At 40.6% G+C, this 20,068-nt stretch overlaps 3 protein-coding genes across 3 annotated transcripts; 2 read left to right on the top strand and 1 right to left on the bottom strand.

The window, feature by feature from the left end:
* Positions 1 to 5,771: 5,771 nt before the first annotated feature.
* LOC145466526 (uncharacterized) lies at positions 5,772 to 7,343 on the top strand. The gene is made up of 3 exons (XM_081450249.1): positions 5,772 to 6,056; positions 6,157 to 6,268; positions 6,894 to 7,343. The coding sequence occupies exons 1-3, from the start codon at positions 6,012 to 6,014 to the stop codon at positions 7,334 to 7,336; spliced, it is 600 nt and encodes a 199-aa protein (XP_081306375.1). The 5' UTR covers positions 5,772 to 6,011; the 3' UTR covers positions 7,337 to 7,343.
* A 247-nt stretch (positions 7,344 to 7,590) lies between these two features.
* On the bottom strand, positions 7,591 to 9,572 carry LOC145466530 (uncharacterized). Its single transcript, XM_081450253.1, has 5 exons — positions 9,471 to 9,572; positions 9,184 to 9,284; positions 8,759 to 8,911; positions 8,411 to 8,533; positions 7,591 to 7,738 (listed from the first exon to the last, which is right to left on the bottom strand). Exons 2-5 carry the CDS (start codon positions 9,250 to 9,252, stop codon positions 7,592 to 7,594), a joined length of 492 nt encoding a protein of 163 aa, XP_081306379.1. The 5' UTR covers positions 9,253 to 9,284; positions 9,471 to 9,572; the 3' UTR covers position 7,591.
* A 6,786-nt stretch (positions 9,573 to 16,358) lies between these two features.
* On the top strand, positions 16,359 to 18,800 carry LOC145466524 (uncharacterized). The gene has a single exon (XM_081450248.1). It carries the CDS (start codon positions 17,140 to 17,142, stop codon positions 17,767 to 17,769), a length of 630 nt encoding a protein of 209 aa, XP_081306374.1. The 5' UTR covers positions 16,359 to 17,139; the 3' UTR covers positions 17,770 to 18,800.
* Positions 18,801 to 20,068: the final 1,268 nt, after the last annotated feature.

The raw sequence follows: 20,068 nt of genomic DNA, 5'->3' as shown, positions 1-20,068 counted from the left end.
TAGACTGTTTAGATACCTTCTCGTAAGGACAAGAAAAGTGAAACGGCATACATATTTAATTGTATTAAAATGTTCATTCTAACGTGCAATGCTATTCGCTAGAACGCTTTCTAAGTCTGGTTAGTCCAATAGAATCAAGTCTTTCATTGACAGTTTGTTTGTGACACGTTTCATTCAAACATTGTAGCTACCTGTAATATAACTATATCGGTGCGATTTGCGATCTGAAAAAAAAACGAAAATAAAATGACTCCAGGGTATAGTTAAAGTAAGAAAAAACTGACAAATAGAGTCTCTATAATTTGAGTCTTACTCGGCGAGAACACCTTAATTTATTTAATTCAGTGATTAGATAATGAATTTCAAAACATGGCTCTATGTATAATACATACTCATACAAACTTCACCATCCGAATTGATCCTAACGTGTTAGATTAAAACTTTTGTTTTCCCCTGGTCATCTTTTTCTGTCTGCTTAACATCGGTTTTCAAAACGGACTGTGACTTACTTCTGTCTCATAAGTTATATAACTCAATGTATGCACTCGTGGCAGCCATTAAGTTAATTTTGGTTGAATATTTGTGCACGTTGCGTTCTGGATGACCGAGTTGTGTTAGCGCTAAACGGTAGCGGAAGTACACATCAAACTCGGTCCGTTTTGTCTGCCCGGCCTGTTATTTCTAAATTCTACTGATATAACAAAAAAGAGCGGAAAACCAATATGACAAGAGTGGGACCTACGACAGTGGCTTTCAGTCAGTAAGCAAAACATTTTATTGGTTGAAGCCATGACTTTATTTTGTGAATAAAAAATGTTGACAGAGTTACAATACCTCGCCATATTTCGTTCGTCGATTTCATTACACAAACACTTAGAAATGAAATTTGGTCTCTTTAACCGTCGTAGTGATAATAACTGCGCGATTTTAAATTTCTCTTTTAATTTGTAAGGGGACTTAGAGAAACGAAGGAAGGAATCATCGAGCAGAATCGTGATTAGTTTTTGTCATGAATCAGGATTTATTGGACGGATTGTTTATTTTATATCAGCATAGCTATTAAGGATTGACAAATTAAATAAGAAATAAAGCGGGTAAGACATATAGACTACATTCAAAACACGGGTGAGTAAAACGTTGGTTTTAAACCGTGAATAATGTAAAGTACACTGGAGTTGGTGTTTATATTACTGGCCCAATTACTGAAACGCACGTGTTCATATTTTGAGCCTAATTAAGAAAATTTGTATATTAGCTATTGCGACTTTTATGAATAAACGATTTGGGTTTTTTTTTCTTGAGTCGAATTGGAGTGGATTATTATCTTGGAGTTTTGGAGCCGCTTAAATCGATTGTTAAGAATTTTGTGAGACTGTCGGGTAAATCGTCGAAACATTAATTTGTATCTTCTTTCACTGGTGTGTACCTCCAAGTATGTAACTGGGGCATACTTTTTGTTCAATCCGTGTTGGAAATTCACAAGGTAATGATAAAGAAACTTGTGTCTGAAAGAAGACATCCTTTTAGTAATGTTCCTGGACTTTATTTCTCAGTTAATTTGAATTGAAAGTTTCAACTCCTGGTACAAACCCTGCCGAAGACAGCAGAACGGTTTATTTATCCATTCTATACGAAAGTTTTTCTAGAAAGTCCAATTGATCATCTGCAACGTGTTTACTGCTGAGCTTTGGCCACTTCGTCAACGAAGATCCGGGACATCGTCGCCCAGCCTGTGCTTGCGTCAGCACTGTCATGGCCAGTGGCACACTTTCCAACCCAGAATCCCACTCGCACCTTTCCCTTGTGGATGTTATTACAGTGACCTTCAATATGGCGGTGACGGTGAAGATTGTGGTTATTGCCGGTTTGCATGTAGAACGCACCGTCAATGGGGCCAGGAGAGCTGCACTCGGCGTCATTGAAGGTGAAATACCAACGACTACAGCAGCCGTCGCAATTATTAATCCTGAGGTTACCAGCAAAGTAAACATGGAGGGAAGTGTCTGTGAAGTTCTTCATAAAGTCACAGTTCTACAGAAATAATCCGCTGATTATAAATCAAAATAACCTGATTCTATATTTGGAATAGAGCAATGGAATGGCAGCCCGAGAGGGCTGTCGCGTACTTCAGTGGATGAGTTATCGCTTAAGTAGTCTCTTCAAGGGGTTTCAATTAGTTGGGGCACAGTGCGAAAAACGACGAGCGAAAAAATAAGGGGGGAGCGCGGCTAGAAAAAGCGAAAGAACGCCTGTGGCAAACTTACAAAAACTCCTTCCGCCCACTTATAGACCGCCTGCAGGGGCCCGTCCGTAACATGACCGCCAGCTCGTGATTTACAGTTGTCAACAATATAAAACGAAACTTAGCAGCATGTTTCTCGAAAACCAATACTTAGAGACTTTAAAACATGTCTTGCATTGGAAATGAGCATAAACAAAGTATTAGCACATAGAAAATTACAGAGGTGTCAAACTCCGCGAAGCGAAAGGTCGAGAGACCGAAAAGGTCGAAAAGAGAATCGCAAATGTACAAATGTCATGGACTGTAGGAGTTGTGTAGGCCCGTCAACGTCATTTTAGACATAATCTCGCACTTTCCGTGCTTTGCGGCTTCTTCGTCCATATCTCCTCAATACCTACTGCCGTTGCTGCAACTCCAATTTTGTTCATCTGTCCACTTGGTCTTGGTCATTATTGCCGCGAGAGGAGAAACGCCGCGTCACTCGTTGCCATATCGCATTTCTGATATGCGTCAGTAGCGCTCGATTGTTAAAAAAACCCTGTCAAAATTGACCAATCAGAGGGTATACCAGATCCTGGTATTCCGGAACGACCTTTTGTTAAGTTTTCCCACAGGCGTTCTTTCGGTTCTCCTCGCCGCGCTTTTTTTTTATCATTATTTTTTCTTGCGCCTTTTTCCGCACTGCGCCCCAACTAACTTAACGCCTGCAAGAGGCTATCACTTACGTTTTTACTAACTAAACAGTTCCTGATGTGAAGTATATATGAAATAATTCATATTTGAACTGCTGTAGTAGATGAAAGTGAAGAATGATCATCGCAGTGAATTTTCCAATTTATGCAATCGGAAAGAAGAAGCCTGAAAAAAATCAGGGCTTCAACGGGATTCGAACCCCTGACCTCCGCGATACCGGTGCGATGCTCTACCAACTGAGCTATGAAGCCACACATTGGGAGCGAGGTCAATTAATTGAGTTCATATCTTCCCGTGAGGAGTGAAATGGTGTGAAGTATATATGAAATAATTCATATTTGAACTGCGGTAGTAGATGAAAGTGAAGAATGATCATCGCAGTGAATTTTCCAATTTATGCAATTGGAAAGAAGAAGCCTGAAAAAAATCAGGGCTTCAACGCGATTCGAACCCGTGACCTCCGCGATACCGGTGCGATGCTCTACCAACTGAGCTATGAAGCCACACATTGGGAGCGAGGTCAATTAATTGAGTTCATATCTTCCCGTGAACTCAATTAATTGACCTCGCTCCCAATGTGTGGCTTCATAGCTCAGTTGGTAGAGCATCGCCCCAGTATCGCGGAGGTCACGGGTTCGAATCCCGTTGAAGTCCTGATTTTTTTCAGGCTTCTTCTTTCCAATTGCATAAATTGGAAAATTTACTGCGATGATCATTCTTCACTTTAAACAGTTCCTGTACTAGAGGAAGTAGTATATACATTTAGCGAAGCCTAAGGCTGAGCTCCTAATTGCAGTAATGAACCATAAAGAAAAAAGAGGATATGTTTTTCTTGGATCAGAAACTCACAAAATGATCAGTTGTAGCATTTGTTTCTTCAGCGTGTGGTTTCGCTACTTTTTTCAGTAGCATTTTAAAAAACTTTGCCAATAAACGTAACCAAGACTGTTGAAGTTACGTACGCAATATAGCAGGGACTTCCCAGAAGACGATTGTGCAAGGAATATATCAGAAGAAAAGTCAACAACACGCCAGGGGTGAATAAGCTCTAAACTAGAGCCCGCGATATGGTCACATGATGCTGGTCAGTTGATATCTTGTTTTGAAAGCTGTCAATTAACCATAACATGGATGTCCAATATCAAAGATGCACCTATGGTTACGGTGCTACTCTTTAGTTATTTTTGAAGGTACTGGCGTACGGACGAACGGACGGACGTGCGGACGTACGTACGGACAGCCATGTGACAACAAAAATGTTTTAGATCGATGGGTTACCATGGGCAGGGCGCTTATGGGACTCCGCTCGCACGTCTTAGGCGCGCAGGAGCTCTGCTATTAAATTCAATGAGCCGTTTCAACAGCAAGACTCAATGACATATGTTTCTATTACTTTACGGTCACCACGTTTTTTGCCCCTCCAATGGGCACTAACATGGTGTCTCCATACAAAGCTCTGTGATCTAAATTTCATTTTTTTCAGTAATGGTAACGATTTTTATCTTTGATGAAAACCGGCAATAAAATGCTATCCCAAACTAATTATAATAACAATGTCATCTGTTGGGTAGACAACAGAGGACATCTGTTGACAGAACTTTGTTGAATACATGTACGCTTGTGCTGCATATCACTTGCCTGGATTAAACCTGAGTCTTTGACGTCATACCTTTTCCAGGTACATTCTTTCCAGTTCCAGTAAGCGCATTGAGTTTTTTAAATGCGCCCAAAAAACTTTATTATTATTATTATTATTGTTATTATTATTATTATTATTATATTATCTGCTATATCGGCAGCTAATTACGTGTAATGTTACACTGAACCACTAAATGAAGAGAAATTCCTAAAGTGTGAGAATTTGAAATACTTACATGTAAAAATTACAATTTCCATGAAACCGAAATTTTATTGTTTTGAATTTTACAACTATGGCGAATAGATTTTCTAGTGTGATGCCTGACAACTACAAGGATAACGTAGGAAAATTGAATGCTTCTTAAAAGGAAAACAAAAAGAAAAAAATCCAAGACCTGGGTTAAGTACTATTGCGACAATATATATAGGCTAAACAAAAAAAATAATACGGTCGAGATATTGAAAGCTACGAATTAAAGCCGAGGAAGTTGATGAGAAACCAGAAAAAGTGTTTTTGCCGAGGTGAGAAAGAAGGATGGTTTGGAGAGCGAGACTGACAGTTTGCGGGTAATGATAGCGTCACTGGACCGTCATTTCAAGGAAGCAGGATATAGCATTTCCATTGCCAAGGACAAAGAGACTGCGAACAGTCGTAAAGTATTTGAAGGGAAACCTCGCTTCCTCAGTGAACAGGGCTACTTCAAGCGTTCTCATGCGTCATAGGCATGGTCCCAACGGCCGAGTGCTGTGATTGCAAGGGCTCTTTGACAACCAGTCATCGAAGTTCCTAACAGCGACCGTGTCGATTTTATTTAAGCAGCACTTCGGATGAATAGGATGTCAGTAGCACTCGAGCGACATGTAAGTGGAAGATTTTTCAATAAGTATGAAGACATTCAGCTAATAAAGTCCAACCAAGGTCGTCACTTGAATATGTTGAGGTTTCCTCTACTGGGGCAGGAGTACCCGACGGAGCCGCTCGACAGAAAACCCGCTCGACAGGCTGTAGTTACGCTGGCTGGGAAATATTAGCATTAGATCATTTACTGGCTGGGATTTTCGTTCAGCGTCTCGCTTGCTAAAAACTGATTTAAAGCACTGTCCCTAACCGGAAAAAACGTGACTTGTTTGTTTTTCCTGGCTGTGACTTCTTCGAAAAAGCAATCAATTAAACTGCTTCCGTCCTGGGACATAAAAAACGCGTGAGTGAGCTCTTAAACAAGGACCCGCGCTATATAAGGAGCCTTGGACTGGGCGAGCAGTCAGTCATTTCACTCTAGACACGGAGCTGTCAACATCTCCGGGTCGCGCGATACGCACGGAGGTCTCATATCTGCTACTAGTGCTGCGCACAGTGCTTACAAGACTAATAAAGGCTGTCATTCCGTAACTATTTTTTTTAAATCGAAATATCTGACGCGTGGAACGAGTCTGTACAATGTTGCGTGCAGCTGAAAATAATGCCAATGGAAAACGGGTGCAGGTAAGTAAATATTTTTTTTCTGTTACATCGATTCTCTCTGTATCGTTTGTTAGCCTCTAGAGCTGTATTTCACGAATGTCTTTGTTACCTTCATACGTAGGTAACTCTTGAGATTGACGAAAGTAAAAAGGACCAGTTTTTTCGTCTCCTTCAAGAAATTCCAGAGGTGGCCTGCGAAGTTGTGTCCGTACGAAGCATCCAAAGTGGAAACGGTTAGTAGACTACAGTTCTAACGCACCATTTACAACTTATAACTTATTATTTACAACCTTCACAAACTCGGCTTCTCGAAGATTGCAGGAAAGACTTCAGCCAGCGACAAAAAGCAGAAAAACTGTTTGATAATAATTTGACCGTTTTGATGGAGCAACAGTTTTCGAATTGCGCGCCTTTTCTCAGTGATAACAAATGGAACTTGATTCCTCGGTGTCGAAGGTTACATCATCCTGCTTCCGGCGACACCTAAAACATTCAATGTGGATTTGTATCCGTTCATGTATTTTTATTAGAGTAGTGGGAATCTCTGCTCGGGCGGAATTGTTTATAGCAAGGGAACAGCTTCCAAATTTTTGGTTTAGTTTCCCAAAGATTATGACATGGTCTCCAGTTGTCATAGAGTTGTACCATTGATATGTATCACATAAACTACATATGATCAAGTGGATATTTCCAGGACTGATATGCAATCTTGAACAATTCCCTTCATGTAAGTTGATTTCCCTGTAACAATTTGGGATTATCATAAGAGGTTGTGTGTATGACTCATTGTACTTACCCTTGAGTTGCCCCTGTTCACTTCCATCCGAATTTTTATTCTAAACTTTTTTTTTTTTACAGCGAGGAAGCGCTTTGCCGTACCAATCGATGAAGAACCACTACGGCCATCACCTGTTCGTCTCTTTCCTCGAAAAAACGACGAGGCCGTTGCTATTTTCGCCAACAATGAGTCCAGCGTAGCTGCGCCGCCCCAAGTTCCAGAGTCAACCTGTGACTTCTGTCTCCGAGCTCCGTGCATCACATCTTCTGAATTCAAACCAAACGGAAGATGTGATGCACGCATAACCAACCACACAAAAAGGCGAAAAGACTATAAGTGGTATTGGAAGACCCTCAAGGACAACGGGCTTTGGGACAACCCAACGTATCTTGAAAAAAAACAACAACTGGGTTGCCTTATTGACGACGTTAGAGAGGTTATGCCACATTGCGTGATAAAGGACGTTCGTGATAGGTGGCCTAACCCCCCTAACGTCCCCTATCAAGGGCATCGTCGCTCGTGAGAAGCGACATTAGCTAGCAAGCTCTTTCTTGTGAGCGTCAGTTTCATCATGGATAGACCTCACTTTTCGCTTCCAGCCCAATAAATCAACGCAGTTTAACAGTTAGTTGACATGGTGAACCTTTTTTGTTTTTCAGTACAGTGTCAACAACTTCTGCAAGAGTACTTCTTTTTTTCTTGATACACAGTTTTGCACGGCATCTAAAACTACAGCATTCTAATTTTACACTCGTCAGCCTTCAAGCAACGGACTGAGTTACAATGAATTATAAAAAGTTGTCCATATGCCATCCTTGAACTCGTAGGTTTTATCTGACAGTACCCTGTGTGGGGCAATTCTGTCCGGTTGGCGACTGGTCTGATAGTACTGTTCAGATGTGGCTTCACGCAGCACATTCTCATTCTAAAAAATTGAAATAGAACAGGAAAATAATACATACCACAGCAACCAAGGACAGGTCATGTACTTCATATGCAACTGTCCATTGCTGCTTTCTTCAGTTAGCTTTAATTTCTATTTTTCAATAAAGGGAGCTAACCTGGGGTGGGGGGGGGGGGGGGGAAGGGACTCCCATGTAAAAAGGATGGGGGTGCTCATCATACCTTTTTGGGGTTAAAATAGTAGTTTCGGTTCATCTTAGGGTGTTCAGCCTCAAAAGGTCCACATCGGGAACTTTTGCACTACCTTTTAGGTTAATGAGCCAAAAAAAATTTGACAGGACACAATGTGTTGTCTTACAATTGGTACTTCTTGAGGGTGAAAAGAATTGCAAGCCACGCCCACGACATAGGGTCTTGGTAACTGTTAGGGTTTCTTTTTATGCAAAATTTTCGGCTAGCACTCCTGACCTTTTCATATGGGAATTCCCCCCCCCCCCCCACCAGAAAGTTGATGGTAAAGATAATGATAATAATTTGAATAATAGTTATAATTAACAATTACTGGTCTATAGTGCAATTTCTATAACAGTGAAAAGAATAAGTGTCCTTGTGTGGACGTTCGTTATCCTCTGTCTATGTTTTTCCACTTTTTGTGAAGATACATGAATACAAATAAAAGTGTTGTGGTACATACCCAGTCAAGAACTGCAAGCTGCATTCTCATTTCATAGGTGTCTTTACGACTGAAATGGATGCGCTTCTGTGCATAAATAAGCATCACCATATGCAGTGATTCTATCCAGAAAGTATCTCGGCACTACAGTAAATAGAGGTAATAAGTTCAAAGTTATGCCATTGAAGAAAGCTTTTGTATTGTAAATAAAACATGTATAGAGCCAATCTCTCTTTCTTAGGTGGGAGTAATGTTGCTGCCTACTCGTGGACTTCCCACATTCAGTATGAAATGTAGTGGTTATTTGTAGATCTGTGAAGTAAAAATACAATTCCATACCATAGATATTGATGTATGAATTATTATTACCAAGGCATAATCTTCAGCAAATTTGTAGATGTTGGTACCCACTATAGCCTTCCGGTATGCTGCAATAGCCTGCTCAGTAACAAGAGGTTTTTTGCTGCATACATAACCTTCTTGATGACACCGAGACTCCTGATGGCAATTTGAATGATCCCCCTATACCACACAGATAAAATGAATAGAAGAACCATTCAATCATCTATACAATTTTTAGTATGTAGAGTCATGGATTCTGAATCAGTAACTTGTACAACCTTGCTAATGACAAGGTGTAAAGGGCTCACCTGTGGGGTGAGGGTAATAGAAACTTACATTGTCACAACAGCCACTAACCACTCATATCTACTTGTGTCCTTGGAAATAATCTCTTGTTGTCAGAAAATTAAGATAGCAATTCAAATGTACAAGTTCCTAGTGAACCCTTTTACCTGGTAATGGTCTACAATGTTTACTATGTATCGCCTCAGCTCATCAGCATCACCATTGCAATTCTTCATTGCATAATAGATATGCGTCTTCGTGCACTTCACTGTCAAAACAATGGCATTTTTAGAAGGTTTTTTAACTTCAAGTAACGGTACTGTAATTCATAGGATTTGCACCACACAATTTAAGCAAAGATGAATATGACATACAAACAAGCCACTTCGAATGCAAAGAGGGCCTTTGCAGAGCTTATGTTAGTTTCAGTTTGTATCCTACAATGGAGAATTACCTTTGTCAGACAACTCTGCAAACCATGATCTCTCTGAGTCCCTAACAAGCCCACTGGCAACCTTTTTGATGGCCTTCTTGACACCCTTCCCACCTTTATTAAGGAAAAGGAAAACAAGAACTACCTTTCCTTATCACAGAGACTAAAACAGACCATAGCTACTAGCTTGATGCTGATTACAAGGACCCGCGCTATAAAAGGCATAGCTCCTCCCCCTCTTTGTCACGCAATCTTTGTTCGTAGTCCTAATCAAAGATGGCGGACTCAGTGAGGAAGATGCGGTAAACCCACTCTGCAATGGAACAAATAAAAACCTACACATTAAGAACTTAATGCGAGTGTAGAACCACCCAAATTGTGAATTTAAGTCAGAAATGTACTAAAATCCTGATCCTTCTAACGCTAATTGAAGAATTTAGCGAAGGAAATTTGAATTTCCCGCCTGTAACCGTCCCTGTCAATTCCTGAACATACGCACCCGCTCACAGACTCCTCGCAGACGATTCGTTGCTTTGTTGAGCCTTCAATATGCCTATGTCATCTTCTATGCAATATTTGGCATGCTCAAAAAAAGGGCATGATGTAATATATGCGTTTTTGGGAATGACGGTTCGGTTCATGGCGGAAGCTGTCGTGCTGTGGTGCCACAACTTCCACTTTGAATCGAGCTAGTTTGCACGCATTGTCTTTGCTTCTTAGGCGCTATTTTATCTTATCAACTATTTTTCGGTGCTTTGGATTTTTCATGGCGGAATCTTTCTCCAAGAAGCCCAAACTAATGCCTCCTCGTGCACAACGGATTAGGTACAGCATACAGCTTGAGGTTGAAGCGGGTATGGAGGAGCGTTTGGAGGGATTGAAAGCTAAAATTCAACGTGTTAAAAGTGCCTTACGTATAACCAGTCGTACACCAATGGGTAACCTTTTGATGATGGAACGATTGCTGAGCTCATTCGAAGAGTTCGAACGAAGTCAGATGGTAATCACAGCCAGTCAATCTTTGTTTTTGTCTACGATACAACAGCCTTCGGCACAACCTTCGCCACAACCTTCGCCACAACCTTTTCCTTCGTGTTCGAAAAAAATAGATGCACAAACGCAAACGGATATCTCTCAACCAGTAAAAATTGCATAACATCAGCAGCTGTCATTTTCAATGACGTAATAACACTAGTATCTCGAATGGCCAAATCCGTTAAAAACGTTCTTTTCAATGGAACAGGATCTCCGCTCGTTTGTCGTTCCAAAGGCCTGAAGAAGCCGTCACTTCAGAAAACCGCTGCTGGCGCTATTGTGCTGCAAGCAGTCGGCAGTTATAAAGAAACGGTGGAAAGCAACTAGCAGGTTAGTAAATTCATTCCTATAATTCTCTTGCTTGCACACGGGGCAGTGATGGTACATTGTACTGGAATCAGTGACACTCTTCGCTGTATGTTTTGCATTAATTCTTTCATTTATAGACAACTAAATTTAAAAAGGTATCGGCGGCATGAGAACCTAGACTCTAAGGTGTTCATTTACATTCCTCGTTTGCAGTCATTCTGAGTTATTTCGAGGGCTCCGCTGGTAAAGGAAAGAAACGAGATCTGCTGTGAAAGGGACTTGGCGCAGACAAACAAAGCAGCTGGATAAAGGGTAGGCATAATGTTGTGTTTATATGCGCTAGTCGTCTCCATCGGTGGTCAGCTTTTCTCTCTTGATGCTAAAGTATTCAAGTAAAGTGATCTCATTGTACCATACACTCATCGTTTCGCTCATAGCATTTTTGGGTTGCTATAAATCTGCAAATTTGCTTAATCGAAAATTTCCCGAAAGTTCCCGGAAGACGAGGGACAATGGTTTCCCCTCTTTTTCAGTCTTATTGGGTACATTAAATGCCTTAATCGTGGTTCAGTACTAGCATAACGAGTTAATGTTTGTCCTATGGAAAACAAGGGACTATCGCGCGTTGTTCACCAGAAATGGCCGTCGGGTGAATTCATTCCACACTGTTCGCTGTCTCTTTGAGAGAAATGCTTTTGGTGAACTCATTCCGCACTGTTCGCTGTCTCTTTGAGAGAAATGCTTTCATTTTGAGACCCTAAACTTATTAATGTATCGGTGATCATGATTCAAGATTGCCGGGAGTTAATTTACATTTGCAGTCATTCTGAGTCATTTCAAAGGCTGGAGAGAAAAAAAGAAAAGAGACCTCTGCCAGATCTAAGTTCCGCTGAGAAAAGGACTTACCAAAGAGACAAAGCAGCTGCCTTGTGGATAAAGGGTAGGCATATTTGTTTATATGCGCTAGCTCGGACTGCAATGTTGGACATACAACTATCCTCTCTGAGTCAAGATAAAGGGATCATTGTGCCATACAATCAACGCCTCGCTCATAGTACTTTTGTATTGCTTTAAATCAGTGCAACTTTGCGTGATGGAATTTTCCGAAAGTTGCCGGACGACAAGGGTCAATTGTTTGCCCTCTTTTTCAGTCTTATTGGGTACAAGGGACTATCGCGCGTTGCTCACCGGAAATGGTAGTTAAATCATGAAATGTATTTTATTTGGCATAATAAGTAAAATGTTAAAATTGTCTATGTTATTAAAATCTTTGTCATTTAACAAAACTCAAGATTTTACCTTCTTAAAATTTCCTTCAGTTTGTAGTTGAGAAGGAAACAACTTTCGTCTTTCTGTGCGGCTTTCTTTGAGCAAAAATATATCATTTGTCGCCTTTGGTAGTGTTTCACAAGGCTAACTGGTCGGACCTGTAGGTTCTGCGTGTAACCATGTAATAATTGAATTTCCGTACCAGGAACCGAAGGATCTTTCGAAGCCTAAAGAAGACAGAAATCAGCGAAGAATTACAGAACTCGCGATCGTTTGTCATTTTGAAAACACTGCTTTAGAATTGTGAAAAGCTAACTACTAAGCAAGTGTCCGGAAAATATTGCCAAAGTACAATTTGACAGGCGTAACGCGCGATGTGTTTGACTGCGCCAAGCAAGTGAATTTCCGGTAATAAACGCGATCCAAAGCAGCTTTCATTTCAACTCATCGTTGACCTACCAGTTGAGGCAACGGTTTCATTCTGCAAGCTAGTGCCCTGAATTAACTAGAGTCGTGAAATGAATGATCTATCGATGAACTGTATATCAAAATGTACACTTCTGCCAGTTTAAAATTTTTTGACCAAAGAGCGCACGTCTGGACGAACAACTAACGATTGCTTTTGCTGCGAATTCTTGCGGCTTCTGTCGTGAGTCTTTTGCGGTGATCGCCTGACGAACGACTAACGATTGCTTTTGCTGTGCATCCTTGCGGCTTCTGTCGTGAGTCTTTTGCAGTGATCGCCTCACGAACAACCAACGATTGCTTTTGCTGCGAATCTTTGCGGCTTCTGTCGTGAGTCTTTTGCACTGATTGCCTGACGAACAAGTAACGATTGCTTTTGCTGCGAATCCTTGCGGCTTCTGTCGTGAGTCTTTTGCGGTGATCGCCTGACGAAGAACCGACGATTGCTTTTGCTGCGAATCCTTGCGGCTTCTGTCGTGAGTCTTTTGCGGTGATCGCCTGACGAAGAACCGACGATTGCTTTTGCTGCGAATCCTTGCGGCTTCTGTAGTGAGTCTTTTGCGGTGATCGCCTGACGAACAACCAACGATTGCTTTTGCTGCGAATCCTTGCGGCTTCTGTCGTGAGTCTTTTGCGGTGATCGCCTGACGAACAACCAACGATTGCTTTTGCTGCGAATCCTTGCGGCTTCTGTCGTGAGTCTTTTGCGGTGATCGCCTGACGAACAAGTAACGATTGCTTTTGCTGCGAATCCTTGCGGCTTCTGTCGTGAGTCTTTTGCGGTGATCGCCTGACGAACAAGTAACGATTGCTTTTGCTGCGAATCCTTGCGGCTTCTGTCGTGAGTCTTTTGCGGTGATCGCCTGACGAACAAGTAACGATTGCTTTTGCTGCGAATCCTTGCGGCTTCTGTCGTGAGTCTTTTGCGGTGATCGCCTGACGAACAACCAACGATTGCTTTTGCTGCGAATCCTTGCGGCTTCTGTCGTGAGTCTTTTGCGGTGATCGCCTGACGAAGAACCGACGATTGCTTTTGCTGCGAATCCTTGCGGCTTCTGTCGTGAGTCTTTTGCGGTGATCGCCTGACGAACAACCGACGATTGCTTTTATTGCGAATCCTTGCGGCTCCTGTCGTGAGTCTTTTGCGGTGATCGCCTGACGAACAACCGACGATTGCTTTTGCTGCAAATCCTTCCGGGTTCTGTATTGAACCTCTCGCCAACGAAATGTCATATTGACAAAGGTAACTGACGTCTGTTTGTATCGTAGGTTCATTTGAAATTTAAAATGACAGACACTGGGTAGCCAAAGCCTAGTGAGGGCTTTGTAATCTTGTCTTGCTTTTACTTCATAAGCTAAAAAATTTTTCTTTGCATGGATGTTCGTTGAATTTTTGGAACAATAACTGTGGGAAATAAAATGAATGTGAAAGTTTGTCGTATGTAAGCGTTTGAAACTGATTGATAGGTTGCTTGTTGTGCTTATAATAACAATGATAGATCTTCATCAATATCTAGATTACGTCTGTTAACTGAATGGACATTGTTTATACTTCACGCTTCTTTTGGAGGGAATTAACGATTTATTTTCAGAGTGAAGCTTGGATCCCTGAAGGATAATCAGGACACTTTAAGCACATTTTATCTTTCCCTTTTGTTTACTGTTGTTTGGTAAGTGTAATCTCTTAAGTGTTACAAAAACTTTCCAGTCAAATGTAAAAATGAAACCATTAACGTACTATTTGCGTTCATGGTACGCAATACTAAATCCGTTGTTATATTAATAGTTTTAAGGAAATGTACCTCGCTATGGTATATTGAAATTACTCGCTCGCTGACTGGCAAAAAATGGTATATCCGAACATGCTGGCAAACTTTTGGCAAACTTTTCTTATGCTGGCTAGCTAGGTGACAAATTTAAAGCATGCTGGCTCGTTGACGACCTCAACGTCGAGCGCTGGCTGGGAGTCCGAGAACTTCGAAAACCTGCTTGCTGGCGGTGAAGAGCGGGTATTTTTTTCCCAGGAAAGTTAAATATTAAACAAGATTGACGTAGCGACACTCGGGTAATGTTAAGCGGACCGTACGGTGGATTTTCTTCAAAACTGTCGTTGGGTACTCCTGCTGGGGCAAACACGCTGATGATGTGCAAGAAACGGATGGTGACTATCAACAGCTTCCACGGCTGTCAATCAAGTGACCATGAACTACTCACGAGCTTAGCCAAACGTTTCCGGAGCCGAGGAGTGATATGTCCCACAGAATCGATGGCAGATGCTTCAGTGTAACATCTCAAAATTAAGCAAAGTACAGTTTTCATCACAGTCATCAGTTTGATCACAATCACATTTTTAAGCAGAGCAGAGCCTCTTTTATCTCTTTTTTGCACGGAAAAATAGCATGTACCGTAACGAAAAGGCCTTGCTTGCAGGGCCGGGTGTTAAATCACATGTTGCGCGTGAGTAAATAAATATACAAATACATGTATGTGTTGCATAAATTGTGAAATTTCTTTGCTTTGTAGTATAAACACGGTTTCTGGGGGGAAGTTGGAATAAATATCGTCTAAGGATATTTCACAACTCTTAGATTACAACTAGCCGCTTCGAGGCTCGTGACAACAGTGTTGAGAATTTTGAAATATCACTCGCGGTATTTATCCTTAACAGAACCCAAGCCTGAACCAGACTAGAAACCGTGCTATTTCCTACACAAATAGTCTGATACTAGAACAGTCGAGTAGCTTTTTTTATTTGCACATGTTGGTTTTTCCAGTTTTCAAGTAGTGTGAAACCTTTCGGGATGAATTTGTTCTCTTATACTTTAATTTGATGGGATTCACATAAAAACAATTTGAAACTTGAAAAGCTGATTAAGCGAAAAACAAGAAAATCGAAAAATGATGATCTTCATTTTTTTTATGGCCCCAGTTAAGGTTTTCGATTTTCACCAGTCTGAAGTCTGCACAAACCTCTGGTAGTGAAATTTAAGTTTTTCTGTTAAAAAAGAAAACCAGCGAAGATTTTCCTTTTCTGGGCATCCATTTTATACCTCTCGTTTCACGAATTAGGTTCACTTAATTATCAAAAATAAAAATCGCTTACCTTTGAAGTAAGAGTCAGCTGCGCCTGTGGAGTTTGAGAGGAAATGAAGAAGCTAAATCGAGCAAAACAGAAAATAGAATCAAATGTAAGGATTTAAAACTGATCAAAATAATCAAATTCACACTTACGAAGCTTGTTTCTTTCCACAACTGAGATGACGATGTTTCTTCCTAGTAATTCAAACTTTAGTTTCATAGGCAAACTGCTGTTTGTTAATATTAAAATCCTCGTTAAAATAGGTTTGTTTAACAACTGACATGTTTGATTTTAATTTCCATTCTAAGATACATTCTTATTGGCCGAAACGGTTTGTTTAGTCATTGATTTGTCCAATAGGATGTGGTCTTCGATTCCTCCTTTGATTCAGTGCCACGTTCCGCCTTCAGAAAGTACACTTCATCAGTCTTTTCGCTGCTTTTCCGTGTAAAGAAGCCAAAGAATCTGCAGATTTCAGATTCAACTGATAGTCACGTCTTTTTCGTTATATTACCAAACATATATTTACACGTTCCTTGTGTAGCTCCTAGACGTGACTTGCCTAAATAAAGTATTACATACAGTAGAAGTTTCTTCAGTATACAGTAATAGATGCAATGGGCCATTCTGTGAAAGCCACAAGAAAGCCATAACACAAGATTTTTATTGTGAAAAAGTCTTTTATTATTTATCGCTATTTTCTTTTGGCCGTGAAAGCAAATGATGTAGAAATATCACTGATAAACAAAGTACCCAAGAAACATCCCGATATTTCACCGTAACTATGAGCATATTCAGTCTTCTGAGGAGCGCAAAGGCGAAGATATTCATGATCAGCATTTGCAGTCACGCAAGAACTCATTTAGCCGACGGCGTAAAATATAAGAGAGCGTCTTAGAACTCACTGTGCCATTGTTGAACAACAAGCATTTTTTACCGGTCGAAATATCAGTAGCTTTGCGGGCCCCTTGGAAAGTCCAACTCTGCAATCTTGTGATCAAACAATTAGTTATCACACTGAATATCTACACTGTTTTGTTTTCATTCGTAGTGATCGTTGATTCAAGTAATCTTGCAAATTATTTGAATTCCGGCCCTGATTTTACTTGCAAACAAGAAATTAAAATCTAGCAATTCGGCAGAACAAGTCAGCTGAAAAGTGCAATATGCTGTAAAATCGTCATTTGCAACACATCGATGCCGTTAATGGATGGTAATGGTCTTCTGTCGAATGTCTGCAAGTACAGGTTTCTTTTCCGCCGCCATGCAGCTTTCGAGCCGGTTCTTTTTTTCCAGCCGGTTGTTCGCGGGCTCACAAAACGGCTGGAAATCGAGCCTCCCATGCAGCGGGCAGCGGGAAACCCGCAACGGGACCGATAACCAACCTTGTCTCCAGGGCACTACCCTTTGAGAAGTGGAGAAGACCCTGGGGACGAGGTTGGGACGATTTCCAACCGTCGGCAACCGCCATGTTTGAAACAGGTTTGTGGAGGTCGGGCTGTTTCACTAACCTTTTCCCGTACTGAAAGTGCAATGAGTAGCCAAGAACAGCGTCAACTTCTAGGAACATGTAGCTTGACAATCGACGAGGAAGAGAGAAAAGTTGACGTGTACGAATTTCGATATTTATGGCAACACCGAACAGGCATCGAGCTTGTTGATCGCCAAAATGTGGACGCTGGGACTTTGGCTGTTTTGTCGACAAACGCCCCTGAAGTGCCTCTGGAACCGGGAGAATTCATTGTGAACACCTACTCTGAAAACAAGGACTTATGGCAACAAATGGAGCGTTTCCCAGAATTTGAAGAAACCGGTAAATCTGCAGTTTTGCCAGTTCATGATCACGAGTGTCCAATATGGCGACTACGATGCTACGATAGATGCCCTTCCGATGTGCGAAAGAATAACGTTGAAAGCGGCCCCCACTTTACAGGTGTTATAGAGAGGTTGTTCGCTAATGCGAAGGAAATTAAGGTCAAAAGACAATACAAGGATGTGATTGCATCTAGTCAGCTCATTGATGCATTGAAAATACTCTCTCAAGCACTATGCGAGTCGGATTTCTTTTCTGAGGACGCCGAAAACCTGAAGCACAATGAAAAATGGCTCACGAAAGACATGAAAGGGAGGTGGAAGATAGAAAGGAAAGATATTTATAAATAAGCACTTTTAATAAACAAAAAAGCTGTTGTCAGTATCGATATCTTCAGCATTTAATTTATTGTTAATGGTTTTTACACAGTATAAAATTTATCAGAAACTTCAAAATTTATGAATTGTTTATTGATATTCATTGAATATTGTTGATGTTCTAACCAATATCTTGATAGAAAAAAAAAGCAACAAGCATTTGTTAATTGAAGGTTTTGAGAGAGTTGAAAGTTCAAATACTAGCAGAGCTTTGTGCTTCGGTCAGTCAAAAGGTTTTTTGAGCTTTATCACTTGAACTGTAATAGTATCTATGGCAAAACACTGGTTGGTCACAATGGGTTCCCATTATTTTGTTATGTTTATATCACTGCCCAGGGTAGACTGCTGGTAGTCATGCACAGACACTTGCGAGGCCAATCCAGGTTCCCAGACCCAAGGGGTGTGGGGCTACTGATATGTTTTTGCAGAAGAGCATTTTCACACTGGCCCACATCAATATCTCTGGCACCAACCACACGAAGTTTGTGGAACTGTTTTCTACGGTCCTGACTGTACATGATAAACTGGAAGGAAGGAAAAAGTCCCATTACTACGATTATCAGAAAAAGTTTGGTCACCAAGTTTTAACGTAAAAATCGTGTTGTTGTCACGAGCGACTGGCTCCGTATCCATTGGCAACTTGTCGGCCTTTGACGTCAATTGACAGCAAAGCGCGCGAAATTGTAGGCGACGTGACAGGCGACCAACGGCTGTTGATATTGTTACCAACGGAAACGAGATAAGTTGCCCGTGACAACAACACGATTTTACGTTAAAACTTGGTGACCAAACTTTCGTCCGCCTTACTCAACTGATAATCGTAGTAACATTGCTTGTCAACTCCAGATATCATAATGTGTAAAACAAGCAAAGCATTTTATGCCTTTATTGCTATACTCAGAAACACATAATGCTTGCAGAAGGTATAGCTTCATAACCCTCTCTATTTATTACATGCCTACGATGTTATACAATGGTATCATGGGCAAGCAATTCCTAGTCAGAATGTAAAGCTACATTTCCCTCTCCACACATATCATGCCTAGGATCATTGATGGGCATGTAGTGTATACAGAAGATATTGTGACATGGTCATTTGCATGCATTTCATGCCTCTCATACTTTATGATTGCATGGTAGGCATGTAATGTATACAGAAGATATTGCCACTTATAATCCATCAAATACTTTCGCTCACACGCGATTGGTATAAATGCATCATGACTAAATATGCCCAGCTAAAACTGGGGAATATCACAAATTTTAAAAACGGTGCATGCTGAAAAAAATATTTCAAGGATAATAAACACAAGAGCCTCCATTTGGCTCAAAAATTAATTCTCAGATATTTGTTCTTTGACATCTGTTCCTCAAAGCTCAGTTTTCCTTGAATTTCACTCGGAAAACTGTTTGCCTCCTGCAATAGATAGTGTATGCAGACACATATCTGAAAATGTTTTTGTGCCAAATGTGGGCTGTTTTTATAGGCATTTGTATGCATTACATGCCTGTCATACTTTATAATAGTAAGATAGGCATGTAATGTATGCAGAAGATATTGCAACATAGGCATTTGCGTGTATTACATGCCTGTCATACTTTATAATAGTATGATAGGCATGTGATGTAAGACATCACTGCGTAGCCCTTTGAATGCATTATATTATGCATAATTGTCACACCTTGCCATAGTGTCTAAGCATGTAATGTACAGGGGTGTTATTAAGGGTAGTAACCTGTAACACTTGTTACAGTCGAGTATGACTGTTGGGTGCTTGATGTAACCATTATTGAAATAATTCACCCACAAAGTAACAAACTTGTTATGGGAAATGTAGAAATTTGTTATGAGAAATGTAGAAAACACTCACCTGCAGCTCATGTTTTCTACATTTCCCTCGTGTTCTCAAATGCCTGTCATGTTTTATCACAGTGTAATACATGGCTTAGGCTTCTTTATTTGTTAAATGTGTACAGTAATTTACAGTACATAATAATGAATTACCTTCACACTAGTCAAAGGAAAAAGAATTCAGTGTGACATCCCCAATTTCAAACTTCTGTCACTAAAAATGTGATCTAAATAACAGGCACCTGACAACAAACATTGTAAATATTGCTTTTATTAATGAGACATCCATGTACATGTTGATTCATTTATAAGCATTTCCTAAAATTGGTAATTCACAGCATGTATGTTTGATTACATATGTGAAACTTGTAAATGTAAACACAAATACAGTATACTGTATTATACTGAATTTACTCTACT

Source organism: Orbicella franksi, chromosome 13 (genome assembly GCF_964199315.1).
Source record: "Orbicella franksi chromosome 13, jaOrbFran1.1, whole genome shotgun sequence".
Classification (NCBI taxonomy): domain Eukaryota; kingdom Metazoa; phylum Cnidaria; class Anthozoa; order Scleractinia; family Merulinidae; genus Orbicella; species Orbicella franksi.
This window is presented reverse-complemented; position numbering and strand designations above follow the sequence as displayed.

What these genes read in the sequence shown, in the direction of transcription:
- LOC145466526 (XM_081450249.1), top strand. Translation starts at nt 6,012, where the DNA reads ATGTTGCGTGCAGCTGAAAATAATGCCAATGGAAAACGGGTGCAG. An exon ending in CCAATGGAAAACGGGTGCAG is followed by an intron (nt 6,057 to 6,156) that starts GTAAGTAAATAT and finishes CTTCATACGTAG; the next exon opens with GTAACTCTTGAGATTGACGA. An exon ending in AAGCATCCAAAGTGGAAACG is followed by an intron (nt 6,269 to 6,893) that starts GTTAGTAGACTA and finishes TTTTTTTTACAG; the next exon opens with CGAGGAAGCGCTTTGCCGTA.
- LOC145466530 (XM_081450253.1), bottom strand. Translation starts at nt 9,252, where the DNA reads ATGAAGAATTGCAATGGTGATGCTGATGAGCTGAGGCGATACATAGTA. An exon ending in TTGCTGAAGATTATGCCTTG is followed by an intron (nt 8,534 to 8,758) that starts GTAATAATAATT and finishes TATTTACTGTAG; the next exon opens with TGCCGAGATACTTTCTGGAT. An exon ending in AGCTTGCAGTTCTTGACTGG is followed by an intron (nt 7,739 to 8,410) that starts GTATGTACCACA and finishes TCAATTTTTTAG; the next exon opens with AATGAGAATGTGCTGCGTGA.
- LOC145466524 (XM_081450248.1), top strand. Translation starts at nt 17,140, where the DNA reads ATGAGTAGCCAAGAACAGCGTCAACTTCTAGGAACATGTAGCTTGACA.